The 18,271-nt window shown below is 53.8% G+C and overlaps 2 protein-coding genes across 9 annotated transcripts; both read left to right on the top strand.

The window, feature by feature from the left end:
* The first annotated feature begins 405 nt into the window (after window positions 1-405).
* On the top strand, window positions 406-12,668 carry FAM214B (family with sequence similarity 214 member B). Of its 8 annotated transcripts, none has more exons than XM_009188574.3 (9): window positions 406-524; window positions 8,054-8,197; window positions 8,429-9,388; window positions 9,875-9,933; window positions 10,122-10,227; window positions 10,355-10,513; window positions 10,755-10,823; window positions 10,907-11,082; window positions 11,414-12,668. In XM_009188574.3, the coding sequence occupies exons 3-9, from the start codon at window positions 8,495-8,497 to the stop codon at window positions 11,565-11,567; spliced, it is 1,617 nt and encodes a 538-aa protein (XP_009186838.1). In that variant the 5' UTR covers window positions 406-524; window positions 8,054-8,197; window positions 8,429-8,494; the 3' UTR covers window positions 11,568-12,668. The 8 variants fall into 8 exon arrangements, with proteins under 8 accessions (XP_009186838.1, XP_009186837.1, XP_003911600.1 ...); XM_009188573.4 differs by lacking the exon at window positions 406-524 and adding an exon at window positions 718-828; XM_003911551.3 differs by lacking the exon at window positions 406-524 and adding an exon at window positions 814-982.
* A 922-nt stretch (window positions 12,669-13,590) lies between these two features.
* STOML2 (stomatin like 2) lies at window positions 13,591-17,203 on the top strand. Its single transcript, XM_003911548.3, has 10 exons — window positions 13,591-13,728; window positions 13,959-14,096; window positions 14,590-14,689; window positions 14,822-14,880; window positions 14,973-15,074; window positions 15,224-15,358; window positions 15,505-15,649; window positions 15,771-15,850; window positions 16,058-16,186; window positions 16,923-17,203. The coding sequence occupies exons 1-10, from the start codon at window positions 13,684-13,686 to the stop codon at window positions 17,058-17,060; spliced, it is 1,071 nt and encodes a 356-aa protein (XP_003911597.1). The 5' UTR covers window positions 13,591-13,683; the 3' UTR covers window positions 17,061-17,203.
* Window positions 17,204-18,271: the final 1,068 nt, after the last annotated feature.

Raw genomic sequence — 18,271 nt, 5'->3', positions numbered from 1 at the left:
ATAGGTACAGATCTGACTCCTACTGTCCATCCTAGAACCCACACCCGCCTGCACAGCGTAGGCTTCAGAAACTGCTCAACCTCGCAAACCTGAACCCCACCGCCCAGATTCCCTTATTTTCACAGACCCCTGAGATTCCTTGCACTACCTTGCAAACCCTACGGACCTCCCCTATTAGTGCAAATGCACGCGCCAACCCAGACATCACTACAAAGAGGCTCGAGTTTCGCAGGCAGCTCACACAGGCGCGAAAGCAGCGAGAGAGCCCCAACCCGGCTCAGAGCCCTCAGGCTTGTGGCTTTGGCCCTGGCTCCGGCTTCCCACCCCTCCCCGATCCGCTCCGCTCAGGCTAGCAGCCTGTCGACCGAAGCCCCGCCCCTCTAGACCTGTCATCACAGAAGCCGCACGTGGCCGGGGTGGGACCTCAGGCGACCTGCGGCCATCACTTTGTCTCCTCCGCCATCCATTGGGGCTGCCACCGCCAATCAGAGCCAGCGGATCCTGGTTGGATCGCGACCGCCCGGGTGAGGCGTGAGGGAGAAGGGGCGGAAGGAGGAGAGGCTCTGAGATGGGAGGGGGATCGTGGTGGAAGGGGGCCTGGCGCGACTTCTGCCAGGCTGGAATCCGAGGGGGCGGGTCCCGGTGAAAGGCGGAGAGACCAAGAGGAGGCGGGGATTGCGGGTGGGGCCTGGGAAAAGCTGAGGATCCTGGGGAAATGCAAAGAAAACGCGAAAGAGGCGCGGGGACAGAAGGGGGCGGGGCCCGGGCTACAGGGGAGGAGCTCGAGAAATTAAACGAGGAAAGGGACAAGTCCGGAGAAGGTGGAAGGTGGGACAAGGGAGACGGTGGGCCTGGGCGTTGTGGGGGCGGGGCTCGAACCGAAGGGGCGAGGTTTGCAGGCCGAGACTACAGATAGGACTGCTCAGTAACTGCCCCAACCACTACCACCTACCCGAGTGCAACGGGATCCACGGAACTACAGGTGTGGGGCGGGGTGAGCGTGGAAGAAGGGACGCGGATGGGGGTGCGCTTTGCAGACAATCTGGAGACTGCTGTATGTTGAGGGAAGACACGGAGTCGAGGGAGCAGTTGGGGACTCAATGTGTGGGCAACAAGGTGCATTCTCTAGGGGCCTCTATGGGGGAAGGGCGGGAGCGCTTTGTTGTGGGTGGGGGGGTGTTGCGAGGTACACCGTGAGGGGGCTGTGTCGCTGTCTGATGTGGGGGGTTGGAGGAGGTACATGAGGGGGAGGAGACTTGGAGGCGCTTTGACGGAAGGGGGACTGTTTAATGGAGAAGGGCTGGTGGTCCAGAGTGTAGCGGTGTCGGAGGGTCTGTGGGCACTATCTAGGGGAAGGGGTTGTAGGCCCCAGTTGAGGCGAGAGAACAGAACCCCCAGTACTTTGAGAAAGTAACAGTTTAGGGCATTGTAGTAACTCCAGGAAGATACTGTGTTCTGGGTTCTAGGAGCAAGGGTGATGGAGTTAGTTGGGTGAAGAGGCCAATCTGTTGCACTCCTGTCTGCTCAGCTTTTAACTTCACCTCCTGGCCTGAGCACTCAGACAGGAGTCGGACCCTGCTCGTCACCAGGGCTTGTGTGACTGTCTCCTCAGTCTCTTTTGGATCTGTCCAGCTGAGACTGGGGTTTCTTCCCCTAGCTGATGTCCCCGGGGACCCTTCCCCCACTGGGTTCCTGTCAACCCCCCATCCTAGTTCCTGTTCCTCCCAGAGCCAGCCTTGTCTCTGTCTCCCCCTCCCCCTCCCTGCCCTGCCCTTACGCTCTGGGTGTGCTCATTTCCCACTTCCTTCCTTGCCCCAGGGCCTGGCCTGGCCCTTGCCCATCTAGGAGCCATGCCCTGCCCGGGACTTTGTGCTCAATGACCAGAGACCATGGTAACCAGCAGCAGGGCTCAGACCCCACCCCCACCACTACCACCCAGGTCTCTCGCATAGACCCCCAAGTGACTGGTAGCCACATTTAACCACTTGACACAAACTGATTTTCCCCACCCTTGTCCTTCCCCTGGGTGGGGAACCCTAGGGCTTCTGTGGGAGGGGGGAAGTGGTGAGGAGTATTGAGGATCTTCCGTCTGTTTTGAGAGGTGGGCTATGACTGTAAGCTGAACCCAGTAAGGGTTGTGAGGTTCCAGCCTCAGGGAAGGAAGAGGGAGTAGCTCCCCACACTCCGGGCTTGGAAGCACTATCAGAACCGAGACTAGGACCTAGTTCTCTTGAGGGCTCCTCTGCTTCCCTGAGGGGATTTGATGGAGTGCTAGAGTTCCTTTTGCCCCTAGGCTGGCTGGGAGAGGGTGGGAAAGGCTTGAGTTCCACACAGTGGCTGAATGAGTGTGACAGTGTTGCTAAAAAGGGCCCCAAGCCAGCCTCCTCACACAACCACCCAGGAGCTGAGAGACTGGCTGGGGAGGGGGGGATTGTGCTGAGGACAGACAAAGCCCTGGGGTAGGGTGGGGTAAAAAAGGGCAGGCTGAAGCCTTTTGAGGAGGAGCTGATTGCTATGGCAACACTGCTTCCCAGACAGTCTCTCAGAGAGGGCGGGCCTAGGGCAGACTCTCTCTAGCTTCCTCAGGACTGGGGTGGTTTGTGTGAGTGGGTGGGGCATGAAGAGAAAGGGCATCAGTTTGCTGTGCTGAGACTGGAGGATATAGCCTTTCTGCTTTGGTATAAGGCAGCAGGGCGTTCGAATGCCTGGAGCTATCCTCTGATATGGATATGAGTGAACAACAGTCATTAGAATTATAGAGCTGCAGAGGCCCTCAGCAGTCATTGTTTATACAAACCCCTTATTTTACAGTTTTGGAAATTTATGGCTAAAGAGACTGTGATTCCCCAGATGTCACAGTGAAAGGGCAGAAGATAGGATCCAGATCGCCTGATTGCTGTTCACTCAGCCCAGGGCCTGTTGTTTTCTTCAGTCAATGTTTATTGAACATTGCCAGGGACTCATGTTGGCTCTGTGAATATGAGCACAAATGAAACAAAGTTGCTGCTCTCATGGAGCTTCCATTCTAATAAGGGGAGAAAGAAATTATATAGGGGGAGGGAGAAGTCAGGTAGTGATAACTGCTATTTAAAAAAAAAAAAGCATGGTAAATTTAGGGCAGGAAGGTAAGGCCTCTTTTTTTTTTTTTTGAGAGACAGTCTCAGTCTGTTGCCCAGGCTGGAGTACAGTGGCATGATCTCAGCTCACTGCAACCTCCGCCTCCTGGGTTCAAGCGATTCTCCTGCCTCAGCCTCCTGAGTAGCTGGGATTACAGTTGCGCGCCACCACACCCAGCTAATTTTTGTATTTTTAGTAGACATGGGGTTTCACCATGTTAGTCAGACTGGTCTCGAACTCCTGACTTTGTGATCTACCCACCTTGGCCTCCCAAAGTGCTGGGATTACAGGCATCAGCCACCGTGCCCAGTAGTAAGGCCTCTTGGTTGTACCCTGCTGCTTTCCCAGGGTATATTGAGGCCTGGAACATCTTTGATCCTTCACCCTGAACTATTGTCCTCTGACCTTTGTAGGTAACTAAGGCCTGGCCTATGGTAGTGGCAGAAAGATAGGATAAGGTGGGGTTGCTAAGGGATATTTTTTTTCCTACAGTGTTCTATGTCTCTGTTTTCCTAGTAAGTTTTTATTAAGGCAAGTAGGCTCTTACATTGATACACTGTAATTTTGACAAGGGCATTGAAAATTTCCTTAATCCTGTTCCTTACACTAGGGAACCAGCAAGGAAGTCAGTCCTCTTGAAAAAGGTGGTCCAGGGTGAGGTAAAGAGAAGGGAGCTTAGAGGGACTGTTACTTGCTTGTGTCTCCTAAGTCTAGGAATGAGGGACTAGGGGGAAGAGGAAGGAGCCTCTTTTTACCATCTAGTGATAGAATCTCAGGACCCTGGGGGGTCCACAACACAGGCAAGGCAGAAACAAGGACCTTGGGCTCTCTGTAGCCTCTGAACTGCAGAAGAATGGACTTTCCCTCTTTGGCTCTGATGTTTGCCTCCTACTTCTGTGAAGGACCGGGAGAAAAAGCTTCCTAAGACCCAAATTGTCTGACTTGCTGACAAGTGCAGAGGGCAGGGGAGACAGGACTATTGATTTTCTTAGGTTGCCTCTAGAGTACCCTCTAGAAAGTGTCTTTGAATGCTCAATCCTTGCAAAGCTTTCCATCCTGGTCATTTAAAGAGTAGGGGGACAAGGGTTAGGGATGCTGGTTCTGCTGCCATTTGATTTGACTGGGTCTGAACTGGGCTGGGGCCCAGTGACTCAGTGGGAGGGTGGATAGTTTTGAGGGAGCTGTGAGTCATGGGGTTAAGCTCCATCACAAAAGTTGGGCTCATTTCCCACATTCTGGGCAGAAGCCCTCCTATCCCACTTCCCTGTGTGCTCTGTCTCTTTGAACATGGGCCTGTGAGTAGAAAAAGTGCTAGCAGAAGGGATGGGGCAGCCTGATCTCAGAAAGGGAGTTTACAGGCACAAAGAATAATGTCCCTGAAATTAAAATGTATCCCTATCTTAGGAATCCGGGGGCTCCTCTAAAGAAGGCAAAAGAACATCAATTTAAGAGTAAGAGTGGGAAAAATACCACTTCTTAGCATGGAAGGAGATAGGGTCCCACCTCAGGCCTTTTTCTTCTCTGGCATGAAGGAAGCTTCCTGGGCTTCACTAGTTCTCCAGCTCTTAAGCTCTGGTTTGGAAGGTGGGGAAAGACAAATGGGAGTGAGGATATTTGGGGTCTGAGGTCTGGTATAGACAGCAGGCAGACTTTGAGGGTTGTCAAACTGTGTCTTTAAAGCCCTCGGGCTTCCTATTAATCGGCCTGGAAAGAGGAAGGGCGGGGGAGTAGGGTGGAGCGGTGAGATGTGGGAGGCCTACGCCTTTGAAAGGGTTAAATGGCAGGGCAGGGTGTTGCTTTGGACTCCAGCAGCTGACGGGTTAAAGAGACAGGCGGAGCGACCTTGGGTAGGCCTACCCCCTTGTGGACCAATAGGCGTGTGCCTCTTGGAGGGGGCGTGCCTCGCACTTGAGGTCGCGAGGAGGCTGGCTTCCTATAGACCAATGAGCATGGTCGCTTTCCAGGGAGGGCGTAGCCTAAGGGGGGCGTGGCGGCCGTGGCTGCCGCGGCGCGGGTGGTGGGGCGCTGGGCGGGGCGGGCGGCCCCATCAGCTGGTAGGAAATGGCCTGTGAGTCAGAGGGGCAGCGGAGTCGGCGGCGCGGAGCCGGGGCGGCCCCGGGGAGGGACCGTCGCAGGGAGGGGCGCGGCAGCGGCTGGGGGTCTGCGGGCGCCAGGGCCCGCTAGTGTTGCACACGAAGCTGAGCAGCGAAGCGCCTAGCAGAGGAGGGCTCAGCCTGAACCACCCTTTGTCTGGGTTGGGGGCCCGTGGAAGGGAGGACCGGGGATCCAAGGGGAGGGACCGGGACGGGACGGAAGGGCCCGGAGCAGCGGCCACCTCAGCGGAGCCGATTTGGGAGCGGGGTGAGTGTGCCAGAGGGAAAGAGCAAATCTCCGAAGCTCCAGTACAGTATGGGGCCTGTCCCAGGCTGTGGGGAGGAGAGGAGTGAGAAAGGACCTGGGAGGCTGCGCAGGGGGTAAGGGATCGTCCAGAACAAGGAGTCCAAGAGTCAGGTGAGTCTGCCCGGCTTAGTTTAGAGAAGCTGCTAAGGTTTCCTCCCTCCCCTCTGAGGGTAGAGGGCTCTAGGCTGGGGGCCGAGGGGTTGCTAAGAGAATAGGTCGACCTTCCTACCCACAGTGGTGGCCCGTGGGAACAGCCCCCCTAGCTTGTGTGGATGTATGTAGGGACAAAATAGAGAGCAGCTGGCAGCAGTTCTCTCCGCACAGGATGAGGGTGGAAAGCACATGGATAGGAATTCTTCCTGTCACTCTCCTTGATCATGGCATGGTAGAAATGGAAATCTTTAATACTGAAGGGAAGGGGAGAATGAGCCTCGAAGTTGATACCTATACCAATACCCACCTCACCCACCTCCCAGGCCTCAAAAGTGTCTGAAGGTACAGACGTATTCTGGGACTTGTTGTTTTTGCTGGCCTTGCTCCCTTGGCATGTTGGGAGCTGTAGTCCTTGCCAGCCACAGCCTGGCACAGCTGTTTGATGCCAGTTGCTGCCCACCCCCTGCACAAAGAGTGAGATTTGGCTTACTCTGCCCTGCCCCCCTCCCCTGCAGTCCTGCCCCATGAGTCAGCTTGAAGCCATGGTCTAGAGCCAGACTGGCTGGGTGGCAGGGGAGTGAATCTTAGAGCGTCTTGTTGACAGGGTGGGAACTGAGAGGGCTCTGGGGTTAATGAGCAGATGCCAGGTATGCTGGGGTCAAGTAGGGCATCATGTCATCCCCTGGCTTCCTCAGGGCAAGGGGTCAAGAGGGCAACTGGGATGACCTGGAAGTGGTGGTGCTAAGGAAAAGGCCCTTCCTGAATCTGTGTGACTTGGGTGGAGGAAAGAAGGGGTAGAAATTAGTGCAGGTTGTACCTTCTGACAAAGTTGGTTGCAGATAGGTTAGTGCAGGTTGCCATTGGTGTTCTGCCCTTTCCAGCCATCCCACCCACCACAGGGAACCAGGATTTTCTTGGGGATCCCAATTCTTAGGAGAATTTGGTGAAATGGGATAGTGGGGTACAATGATGGGAACTTGGTGTAGGAGAGCTTTTCAATCCCTCGGTACAAATCTCTCCTTTCTGCCTGCCCTCCCCCACCCCGCCCCCACCACACCTCCACCTCTCTTCCTGATTCTCCCTTGTACAATTAATTCTCTATTTCTCTCATCTGGGAAATTTTTCTCTCCAGTGTCAGGACTGCTGCCCAGATTTCTGGGACTTACATTCTACTTTTTTTGAGCCCTGCTGTGTGCTTACCCCTGTACTTGGGGTTGGATGGAGGGGTGAGACACAGATCTGTCCTCAGGAACTCTATGATCAGTCTAGAAGATGCCTTACCCACAGGAGTGAGCAGAACTGTTATTGAGTTTATAGGAAGTAGTAACACTGCCATAGGTGAGGTCTCAGAGGAGGGAGAGATGCTTATGGTCTGGGGTGGACAGAGCAGACTTTCTGGAGGAGATGGCATTTGGCCTATCTAAGGAGGAAGAGTCTTGGATAGGCATTCAAAGGGTACTCCTTGAAGGGGAGAAAGGGCTCTGTGAATGTCAGACAACATAGGCTAATGTGCAAAGGAGAAGGCGACCCTGGGGGCAGTTGGCTTTCAACTTGACATTCCCCTCACCCTAGTATGGGCTGGAATAGTTAGTGAAGACCATGTTATGCACCAGTGGTTTGGGGTTTTGGTGTTGGGTGTGTGAGCACTGGGGGAGGGGTGTGGAGAGGTACTCCCTAGTTGCTTCCAGCTGACTGACTGCTGAGGCCTTATCTCTAGTTTGCAGGGCCTTGCAGGAGGGCCCTGGAAAGTGCCTTCTGGCAGTGACCCATTCCCCTTCCCCCTCTTGTTTTTGGTCGGATTTGTTGCCTCTTGTTAAAGAGACAGGCTACTTGCTGGAGGTAATTTGGAGTTCAGGGCTGAAGGGCCAGCTTTGAACTGACTTGAGGTTTGTACCTCTGAGGACCGCTGATGGGGTGTAACTGTGTGTGAGACCTCTGCCCTTAGTGCCCTAGGATGGCGCTTGTCTCTTTGGAGATAGACATATAAGAAGCAGTTGTGCAATTTGGTGGCTTTGAGTACGACAGCTGAATTCTTCCCCTGGCCACCTCTTAGCTGGCATGGTCTTTTGGATCTTGGGGGTCTCTCATCCCTTCCTCCATGTAGGGCAGGAGTCCCCAAATGGTGGCCCTGACAAGTAGTTATTCTACATCAACTCACTTGTCACATCCTTATTATACTGAGCCAAGACCTGCCTCTCTGACTCCTTAGGTAGGCCAACTCTGCCGTCTGGGCCCTGGACCCCAAACTTACCCTTTCTGTTCCTGAAGAGCCTCTCACATGGGAGAAGGATGTCCTGGGGTATACTATATTAGCCTATAATTGGTGATAGGCCTTACTGCTGGCTCCAGTGATCCTGGCTTATGTCTGTTCTTCCCTCCTCAGGGTCCTGCTGAGCTCAGGAGCTGCACGGAATGGTGGCAGTCACCTTGCCAGTGCAGCAGGCATGGATCAGACTGCAAGCTAGGGGCACAAGGCATCAGTTGGGAAGAGGGAACGCACAGCTAGGCTCGAGGCCTCTTCATCGGGGTAAGTACCAGGGAGAAGGTGGGGAAGAAGCCTGAGCTAAACCTATCACCCTCTCAGGAGTTCTGAGAGTGGTCTCTATATTCCATTAGTCCATCCAGGGATTTGTACACATTCATCCCTGGGAACCCATCAAAGTCACCCCTTCAGGCAAGGAGAGAGTCTGAAACTCAGCTGGAAGGAAGAATACTCATTGATTCCCCTGACCACCTTTTCTTCTTTTCTCTTACACAGATGTCCCCAGCCCAGGCCCAGCATAAAGGCCGTGTTGGGGGGCCCCCCTGACCCAAGGGGGGCTTCATGCGCCACGTGCAGGCGGAGCCGTCTCCATCCTCAGAGCCAGAGGCTGGCCCTTCACAGCCTCCAGTCAGGCAGGGGGCCCTCCAGGGTGGCCTGCTCATGGGCTACAGCCCAGCAGGGGGGGCGACATCCCCCGGGGTCTACCAGGTATCCATCTTTTCCCCTCCGACTGGTACCTCTGAGCCTCATAGGGCCCTGAAACGACAAGCCCCACCCACTGAGGGTCCCCGGGAGCTGAAGAGAGGCCCTGGGCTGGGGGCCAGAGAGGGACTACCCCCTGAAGAACCATCCACTGTGGGGCTCTTGGGCCCAGAGGGACTGGGGCTGGGACTAGGTGTGGCCAGCCAGCATTTCTCCCACCGTGGCCTCTGTGTTGTGGAACAGAGAGGTAGTGTCACCTCATCTTGGACTTCAGGGACCTGGAGTCCCCCCTGCCCCCCATCAAATGCTTCCTGCAATACTTTGCACACCAGAGACTGGGCCTCCCCAGATCCAGGGGGACAGGGGTCCCTGGGGGAGTCCCCAGGGCCAGCCCCTCCAGGCCAGCTGCACACACTTGACACTGATTTGCACAGTCTTGCACAAATAGGGGGTAAGAGCCCAGTGGCTGGGGTGGGCAATGGGGGTAGCCTCTGGCCTAGGGAGTCCCCTGGCACTGCCAATGGGCACAGTCCCGAGCACACACCCCCTGGCCCTGGACCTCCAGGCCCCTGCCCCACCAAGCGAAGGCTGCTTCCTGCTGGAGAAGCCCCAGATGTCAGCTCTGAGGAAGAGGGGCCAGCCCCCCGGAGGCGCCGGGGATCCCTGGGCCACCCTACTGCTGCCAACAGTTCTGATGCCAAAGCCACATCCTTCTGGAGCCACCTGCTGCCTGGGCCCAAAGAGCCTGTTTTGGTAAGCCAATAAAGGAGTTCATTTACTTTTTTTTTTTTTTTTTTTTTTTGAGATGGGGTCTCACTCCATCATTGCTGGAGTGCAGTGGCACAATCTCAGCTCAATCTCAGCTCACTGCAACCTCCTTCTCCCAGGCTCAAGCAATCCTCCAACTTCAGCTTCTCAAATATTTGGGACCACAGGCACATGACATTGCACCCAGCTAATTTTTGGTATTTTTGGTAGAAATGGGGTTTCGCCATGTTGCCCAGGCTGGTCTCAAACTCCTGAGCTCAAGTGATCCACCCACCTCGGCCTTCCAAAGTGCTGTGATTACAGGTGTGAGCCACTGCGCCTGTCCTTCATGTACTCTTACGTGGATATTTGTGTGGGTAAAGGTGGAGGCCCAGGGGGCGGGGTGTTCCTTTGAGAGTTTGTGATGAGCTTCTGCCCCAAAACATACGTGGCTTTCACCCTGTCTCTTTTCCCAATCATTTCTCTCCATAGGACCCAACAGACTGCAGTCCCATGGGGCGGAGGCTGAAAGGAGCCCGTCGCCTGAAGCTGTAAGTGACCAGCTTTTTGCTCTACCCTGTCCCTGAGAATGGGGACAGAAGTCTGTAATCTTTCCAGCATCGGAGTAGGGGACCCCAGGGCAGAAGCCCTAGATAGTGGCAAAGGGTGGAGTTCAAGGACATGAGCAGGAATCCCAGATACCTCAAGCCAACCCCCTGTGTGTCCCTTCCTCTACCAGGAGCCCCCTTCGAAGCCTCCGGAAGGGGCCAGGCCTGCTGAGCCCCCCCAGTGCCTCCCCTGTTCCTACTCCTGCTGTCAGCCGTACCCTGCTGGGCAACTTTGAGGTAGCTCCCCTCGGGCTTTGTGATTGTGGGGGTCCTGGGAGAGGTGGGATGGTGGAACGTGGCTTGGATGGATAAGGAAAAGAATTGGCATCTCTCTCATAATGTGTTTTCCCTACCCTGATCCCAGGAATCATTGCTGCGAGGACGTTTTGCACCATCTGGCCACATTGAGGGCTTCACAGCAGAAATTGGAGCTAGTGGGTCATACTGCCCCCAGCATGTCACGCTGCCTGTCACTGTCACATTCTTTGATGTTTCTGAGCAAAATGCCCCGGCTCCCTTCCTGGTATGCCTTGACTCCAACCCCACAGTCAGCTCATCAGGAGGATAAGGAATTGGGGCGGGGCTGGGGGCAAGAGGTATTTTTTACTTATTCCTCACCTAGGAGTGAGTCAGGGCCAGGTGAGGAGAACTCTAGTGTAGGGCAGGGGCAGGTTCAGGGTGAGAGACTGTGGAGAGGGACATGTATTTAGGGCTCAGAGTTTTCCCAGTCCCCACCTTGACTGATGGCTCCCTGACCTTCCCAGGGCATCGTGGATCTGAACCCCCTGGGGAGGAAGGGTTACAGCGTGCCCAAGGTGGGCACCGTCCAAGTGGTGAGTTTGCCCTGAGGGAGTGGGAGTGGGGAGAGAGGAAAGCAGCCCTCAGGCTGTACCAACCTTGACTGTCCTGTCCCCAGACCTTATTTAACCCCAACCAGACTGTGGTAAAGATGTTCCTCGTGACCTTTGACTTCTCGGACATGCCTGCTGCCCACATGACCTTCCTGCGCCATCGCCTCTTTTTGGTGCCTGTGGGTGAGGAGGGAAATGCTAACCCCACCCACCGCCTCCTCTGCTACTTGCTGCACCTCAGGTGAGGAGAGGGCCCAGGGACGGCTGGGGAGGCCCAGGTATCCCTTCCCTGAAGAGGATCTCTCCTTGCTTCGATACTGTTTGGATTCTTGCTTGGTTTATTTTTAAATTTGTGTGTGTGTGTGTATATATATATATACACATATATATATATATATATATATTTATTTATTTACTTTTAGAGACAGAGTCTTGCTATGTTGCTCAGGCTGGTCTCCAACTCCTGGGCTCAAGCAGTCCTCCCACCTGGACCTCCCAAAGCACTGGAATTACAGGCATGAGCCACTGCGCCCAGCCTGCATTCTTACTTTGATAACATTGTCCTCCTCCAGGTTCCGGAGCTCCCGCTCAGGCCGCTTAAGCCTGCATGGAGATATCCGCCTGCTTTTTTCCCGCCGGAGCCTGGAGCTGGACACAGGGCTCCCTTACGAACTGCAGGCTGTGACCGAGGCCCCTCATAATCCACGTTATTCACCTTTGCCCTGATTGCCAGCACTCTGAATCCATGCGGCCTAACGACCTGCCCATCCTGCTCCATCTTAGAGAACATATATGGAGAGACAGCAAGAGACCCTTCAGGCTTGAATTAAAGCCCTCACCATGCTCTTGCCCAAACGGATTATTTGGGTGTTTAAAGCTTCTGATCCTTACTACACCCTGCCCTACTCGGGTACTCCATGTGCCTGTCCCCTCCCTTGGGTTTCCCAGGCCAGCTTAGGTAGGGAGGAACCGGAGCTACCCTGAGGTTGTCCCAAGTTCCCAGGCAAGTTATGCCAGCGTTGCCTCCCCATCCTGGGCAGGGGCCACTTATTATTTTATTTATTTTTAATTTATAATTTATTCCAATTGGATTGCCTTGGTAACCTCCCACACCTGATAATTGGCATCACTCCCCCCCCTTCCCACTCTCAGATGTTGCTCCAACCTGAAGAGTTGAAGAGGCTTACGCCGGGGGTAGGAGGAGAACTGCTCTCCCTCAGCTGAGGGAAGAGGGGCTATTCCTGAGGGACTGAGTCAGTAGCCAAAGACTCAGCTTCCCCTGTCCTTCCCCTAGTCCCTTCACTTCCCCTACCCTCTGACCTATCTCTGAAAGCCAAGTTAGGCGTTTGTGTGTGTACACGAGCTTGTCTTTGTGTGGTGTGTGTGTGTGAGAGAGTGTACATGTATGCACACACACAGGGGTTAACCACCCCTCACCTAGGGCTCCAGACTCCAGTTGTCCCTCTCCTCCTGCCTGTGTCTCCTTGCTTTGGGGTCCTGACTGAAGAAGGTGTCCAGGGGGCAGAGTCAGGGCCGAGCACTGGGGTGCCTCCACTCACCTGGCCAGACTCTGACCCACCTACCTCAGCTGGGGTGAGGGGCACCCCTCAAACTCAGTCATGTGGTTCCAAGCTACCCCATTTCCCACTCCAGACTCTGACCCAGCCTCAGTCCTGACTCCTGAGGCTGGGCTGAGGGGAACAAGCATTTGCTGAAACTTGAAAAAACAAAGCAAATCAGAAACAGGAAAAAATTGTACCTGGTACTTTTTTTTAGAAAAAAAAAAGATTAAAAAAGAAAGAATAAATTCTTGTTTGGAAACTTGAACTAAGCTCTACTTTTGTTGTTGTTGTTGGGGAGAGGGTGCGAAGGGGGATAGAGGGCCTTCCTGGAGCTGGGACTCAGCCCTTTCTACCAGAGAGGAGGCAACAGGCCTGGGCCCATGAGGTCTTAGGCTAGTCCCTGCTGATTCCTGGGGCCTGGTCTTGCTCCTTTCGGAGGGGTTGGTGGGTAAAGTTGAGTCCTAGAAGCTGAATTCTGAATTGTAGATCAGGATTCTGATACTGGTTCTGTTAATGACTTTAGCCCTTCAGAACTTCAGTGCCCTCATATGTAAAATGGAGGTGACTACGGAGTCACCTTGACTACCAGAACATCAGGGATGTGTGCAAGGTGACGTGCTCCAGACAAGGTTGAACGTTGAGGCTGTTTGCTGGACTCGGTATTTAAGACCGGGCATAACAAACCTTGCTTGGAAAGAGAGGGAAGGAGCTGTAGTGTCTTTGAGGAAAGAGGGGAGGGGAAAATCTCGTCCCAATCGCCAGGCAATGTTAGGCCCAGTTTCCATGGCAACGGGATTGGGGTCAGTCCCCAGTGGGAGTCCTGGGCACAACACCGCGGGACTACTATAGAATGTCACTATGGCAACCGTGGCAACGAGTCAGCTCAATCCACTCGTCGCTATGGTGACGGATGGGGGCGATTCTACGCTCTGGTGGGCAAACTGAGTCTCGGGTGAGGGTGAAGAATTCAGTGCGTGGTGTCTGAGTGATATGCACGCGAAAAATAATTTGACCATCAGGCCGGGGATCTTGGTCGCGAACAGCTAAACCCAGAACAACCGCAGCCTTCGGCCTTCTCTTGAAGGTCTGCGTTTCCCAGGGAACAACTTGATGCGCCGTTCGACCAAGTAACGCTGATTGGGTGAGTGTTGAAAGGAGTAGGGAACGGCCGGAAGTACATTCGGGGGAGCGGAACTGCAAGAGGAAAGGCTCGGGTAGGCTTCTGGGAGCGACTGCTCCGCTCGTCTCGTTGGTTCCGGAGGTCGCTGCGGCGGTGGGAAATGCTGGCGCGCGCGGCGCGGGGCACTGGGGCCCTTTTGCTGAGGGTGAGAGCGAGGCAACCTATCCAGAGGGTCGGGACAGAGATCACCTGGGTCCTCCGCTGGGAAAGAGCGAACTTCCAACTTTCGGAGAGGACTGGGGTCAGAGGTCATGGTCCCCATGTGATTCTCTCTCCGAGGATCCTGAGGGTCGTGGTTTATGGAGATACCTTCAGGACCGAGGGGCGGCGTGTTTGGCCAGATGGGATCTCTGCTCACCCTCTTCTTTCTTTCAGGGCTCTCTGCAGGCTTCTGGTCGCGCTCCGCGCCGCGCCTCCTCTGGATTGCCCCGAAACACCGTGGTACTGTTCGTGCCGCAGCAGGAGGCCTGGGTGGTGGAGCGAATGGGCCGATTCCACCGGATCCTGGAGCCTGTGAGAACCTCTTCTGCCCATCCTGGGCCAGCCAGATGACCAATCCCTCACGACATGGAGTGTCGGGAGGACCTCTTTTGGGCCTGCCCGCACTGTTAGCTCCCGACTCTGTAGGCCAGACCTGACAGGGCCGAGGCTGCTGACCATCATCCCCATGTTACCACCTTTTCCTATGCATCTCACAGTCCCCATTCTTGGGAATCTCCTCTGCCCACTCTCTCAGCCCTACCTCTCAGTCTGCATTGAGATGGCTATTCTGCCGGCTCCGATTCTCATGACTCTCCCTTCCATTCAGGGGCCTAGTCTTGCATTCCTATTCTCTTGGGTTTTCTTACCAGTGACACTTCAGCCTTATGAGGACTTATTTTCTTGGTAGCAGCTGCTGCTTTTCTGGGCATGTTCCATGTGTTGACTCCCTGCATACTCCAGGACTAGCTTAGGTCTCAACCCAATAGTTCCCATCCTTCTGAGGACCCATGACTCCTCTTCCCAGGGTTTGAACATCCTCATCCCTGTGTTAGACCGGATCCGATATGTGCAGAGTCTCAAGGAAATTGTCATCAACGTGCCTGAGCAGTCGGCTGTGACTCTCGGTGAGGGGTTCAGGGTGACATGGGTGCTCTGAGGCTATTAGGATGTGGTTGCTGTAGATCCACAGCTTAGGAGAGAGAACTGGTTGGGACCTAGAGGCCTGACTTTCCTCCTTTTCTCTCCTGGTTCTACAGACAATGTAACTCTGCAAATTGATGGAGTCCTTTACCTGCGCATCATGGACCCTTACAAGGTATCTGCCCCCTACTTTATCTAGCCTTTTCAGTTGCCCTCTTCACTAAAATCTTGTGCCCAAGCTTCTTACACTATTCGTGTCCGTTTCAGGCAAGCTATGGTGTGGAGGACCCTGAGTATGCCGTCACCCAGCTAGCTCAAACAACCATGAGATCAGAGCTCGGCAAACTCTCTCTGGACAAAGTCTTCCGGGTAAGCAGATCTGAGCCAGAGTTAGGGTTTGAAGACACAAACCTGACACTCAATCTTTTCTGAAGGTCAAGATCAGTCCCAGGCCCTTCTCAGTGTAGGCCCTTGATAGGTAAGTTGAAGCTGTGGGGCTTATACCTCTCTTTTTCCAGGAACGGGAGTCCCTGAATGCCAGCATTGTGGATGCCATCAACCAAGCTGCTGACTGCTGGGGTATCCGCTGCCTCCGTTATGAGATCAAGGATATCCATGTGCCACCCCGGGTGAAAGAGTCTATGCAGATGCAGGTGGGAGCCAAGGAGGGGTAGGAAAAGGACCTCAGGGTGCTCCAGTCCCAGGAGGATCCAGACTTCCCTCCTGTTATGATGGGTAGAGTTGCAGGTCTGTATAACTTTCCCTTGGCTTGTTGATTGGGATTGTTGCCGGCTTCCAGGTGGAGGCAGAGCGGCGGAAACGGGCCACAGTTCTAGAGTCTGAGGGGACCCGAGAGTCGGCCATCAATGTGGCAGAGGGGAAGAAACAGGCCCAGATCCTGGCCTCCGAAGCAGAAAAGGCTGAACAGATAAATCAGGCAGCAGGTCAGGAGAGGTAGAGGCTGAGGGAGGAGCAAGGCATGGGCCTTTGAAGATTGGTGCTGGGGCAGAATCTTTGGGCACTTTGACTTCATGGGTCAAGCAAGCTCTGTCCCTTCTCTTGCAGGAGAGGCCAGTGCAGTTCTAGCCAAGGCCAAGGCTAAAGCTGAAGCTATTCGAATCCTGGCTGCAGCTCTGACACAACATGTGAGAGGCCCCTGGGTGGGAATGGGGGACAGGAATTGACAGTGGAAGGGGTTCTCTTATCTATGCTTAAGGAGAGTTCCTGCCTCTGTGGGCTCTGTTGAACCAGATTACATAGTCCTTTTTATTGTGAACTGCTTTCTTCATTCCCCATCCACCCCTTCTTCTCCGTATCTATAATCTCTGATTTTTATCCCCCTGTGGTCACAGAATGGAGATGCAGCAGCTTCACTGACTGTGGCCGAGCAGTATGTCAGCGCGTTCTCCAAACTGGCCAAGGACTCCAACACTATCCTACTGCCCTCCAATCCCGGCGATGTCACCAGCATGGTGGCTCAGGTTAGAGCTCTCTGAGGACCCAGCACAGAGCACCTGTGCCAGGGACCGAACTGAGACCCCACCACCGTCATCAACACTTAGATACCATAAAGGCCTTTTTTTTTTTTTTTTTTTTGAGGTGGAGTTTCACTCTTGTTGCCCAGGCTGGAGTGCAATGGCACGATCTCGGCTCACCACAACCTCCGCCTCCCAGGCTCAAGCAATTCTCCTGCCTCAGCCTCCCTAATAGCTGGGATTATAGGCATGTGCCACCACGCCCAGCTAATTTTGTATTTTTAGTAGAGACGGGGTTTCTCCATGTTGGTCAGGCTGGTCTCGAACTCCCGACCTCAGGTGATCCACCCGCCTCGGCCTCCCAAAGTGCTGGGATTACAGGCGTGAGCCACTGCGCCCGGCCATAAAGGTCTTAAGAATGCCTTGGCCCTAGACATCCCTTCATTCTTTGTAGAGATGGAATCTAAGAATGAAACATCTCCACTCAGTCCTGCAAATATGGAAGTTCTTGAGATACCTTTTTTTGGTAGATACCTGTGCTGGTATTCTGAGAGTCACTTTACTCTGATGGTTTGTAAGATTCCTAAAATCAACCCCAGAGCTTACAAGACAGGTTTGAGAGAGGGAGAAAGGAAAACTAATTCACTGGCCTCCATGCCATCTTTTCCCTTTTAGCCATTGGTGGGCTGGGCTGCACCTCTGTCAAGTGTCCTCATGGTACTCTCTCTGTTCCTCTCCTCAGGCCATGGGTGTCTATGGAGCCCTCACCAAACCCCCAGTGCCAGGGACTCCAGACTCGGTCTCCAGTGGGAACAGCAGAGATGTCCAGGGTACAGATGCAAGTCTTGATGAGGAACTTGATCGAGTCAAGATGAGTTAGTGGAGCTGGGCTTGGCCAGGGAGTCTGGGGATAAGGAAGCAGATTTTCCTGATTCTGGCTCTAGCTTCCCTGCCAAGATTTTGTTTTTTATTTTTTTATTTGAACTTTAGTCATGTAATAAACTCACCAGTGGCAAACCAAAACCTGTCCTCTTTGATTGGGGAATGAAGTTGGTAAAGTCACTAGCATTTTCCTTGGATCCAGTCCTGTCAGCATGATGCCTCCATGAACAAGAGTGAACTTTTTGTAAAGTGAAACTATATTTTTTGTCTTCAAGAGAAACTGTGGGATAGGGTGGAAGAGTTAAACCACATGTTCACTGAACTGCTGGCTGGGAAGTGAAGTCCCCTTTCTGCTAAGTGTGGGGCTGTACATTTGAGGCAGGTGTGTGGGGTTTTTTCATGGGAAAGTACTACCCTGCACTGGCATACTTAAAGGGTTTTCAGGGACTGAGGGTACTCCTCATTCATTTATTCAAAAACATTAAATGTCTACCAAGTGCCAAGCTCATTACTAGACACTGGATTACAAAAATACCTGAAACCCAGTGGTCCCTGCTTTCACAGAATAGAAGGTCAGGTAGGGAAGACAGACAGGAAGCAGTGATAGAAAGTGATAAATGTGGCTGGGCGCAGTGGCTCACACCTGTAATCCCAGCACTTTAGGAGGCCAACGTGGGCGGATCATGAGGTCAGGAGATTGAGACCATCCTGGCCAACATGGTGAAACTCTGTCTACTAAAAATACAAAAATTAGCTGGGCATGGTAGCATGTGCCTGTAGTCTCAGCTGCTTGGGAGGAGGCTGAGGCAGGAGAATTGCGTGAACCTGGGAGGTGGAGGCTGCAGTGAGCCAAGATCATGCCATTGCACTCCAGCCTGGCGACAAAGTGAGACTCTCTCAAAAAAAAAAAAAAAAAAAAAGGTGTGGTGGCTCACACCTGTAATCCCAGCACTTTGGGAGGCCGAGGCGGGCGGATCACAAGGTCAGGAGATCAAGACCGCGGTGAAACCCCGTCTCTACTAAAAAAAAGATACAAAAAATTAGCCGGGTGCGGTAGGGGGCGCCTGTAGTCCCAGCTACTCAGGAGGCTGAGGCAGGAGAATGGCGTGAACCCGGGAGGCGGAGTTTGCAGTGAGCCGAAATCATGCCACTGCACTCCAGCCTGGGGGACAGAGCGAGACTCTGTCCAAAAAATAAAAAAAAAGTGAT

This window comes from Papio anubis, chromosome 13 (assembly GCF_008728515.1).
Source record: "Papio anubis isolate 15944 chromosome 13, Panubis1.0, whole genome shotgun sequence".
Classification (NCBI taxonomy): Eukaryota; Metazoa; Chordata; class Mammalia; order Primates; family Cercopithecidae; genus Papio; species Papio anubis.
Note: the sequence above shows the minus strand (reverse complement) of the source record. Positions and strands in the feature narration are given on the sequence as shown.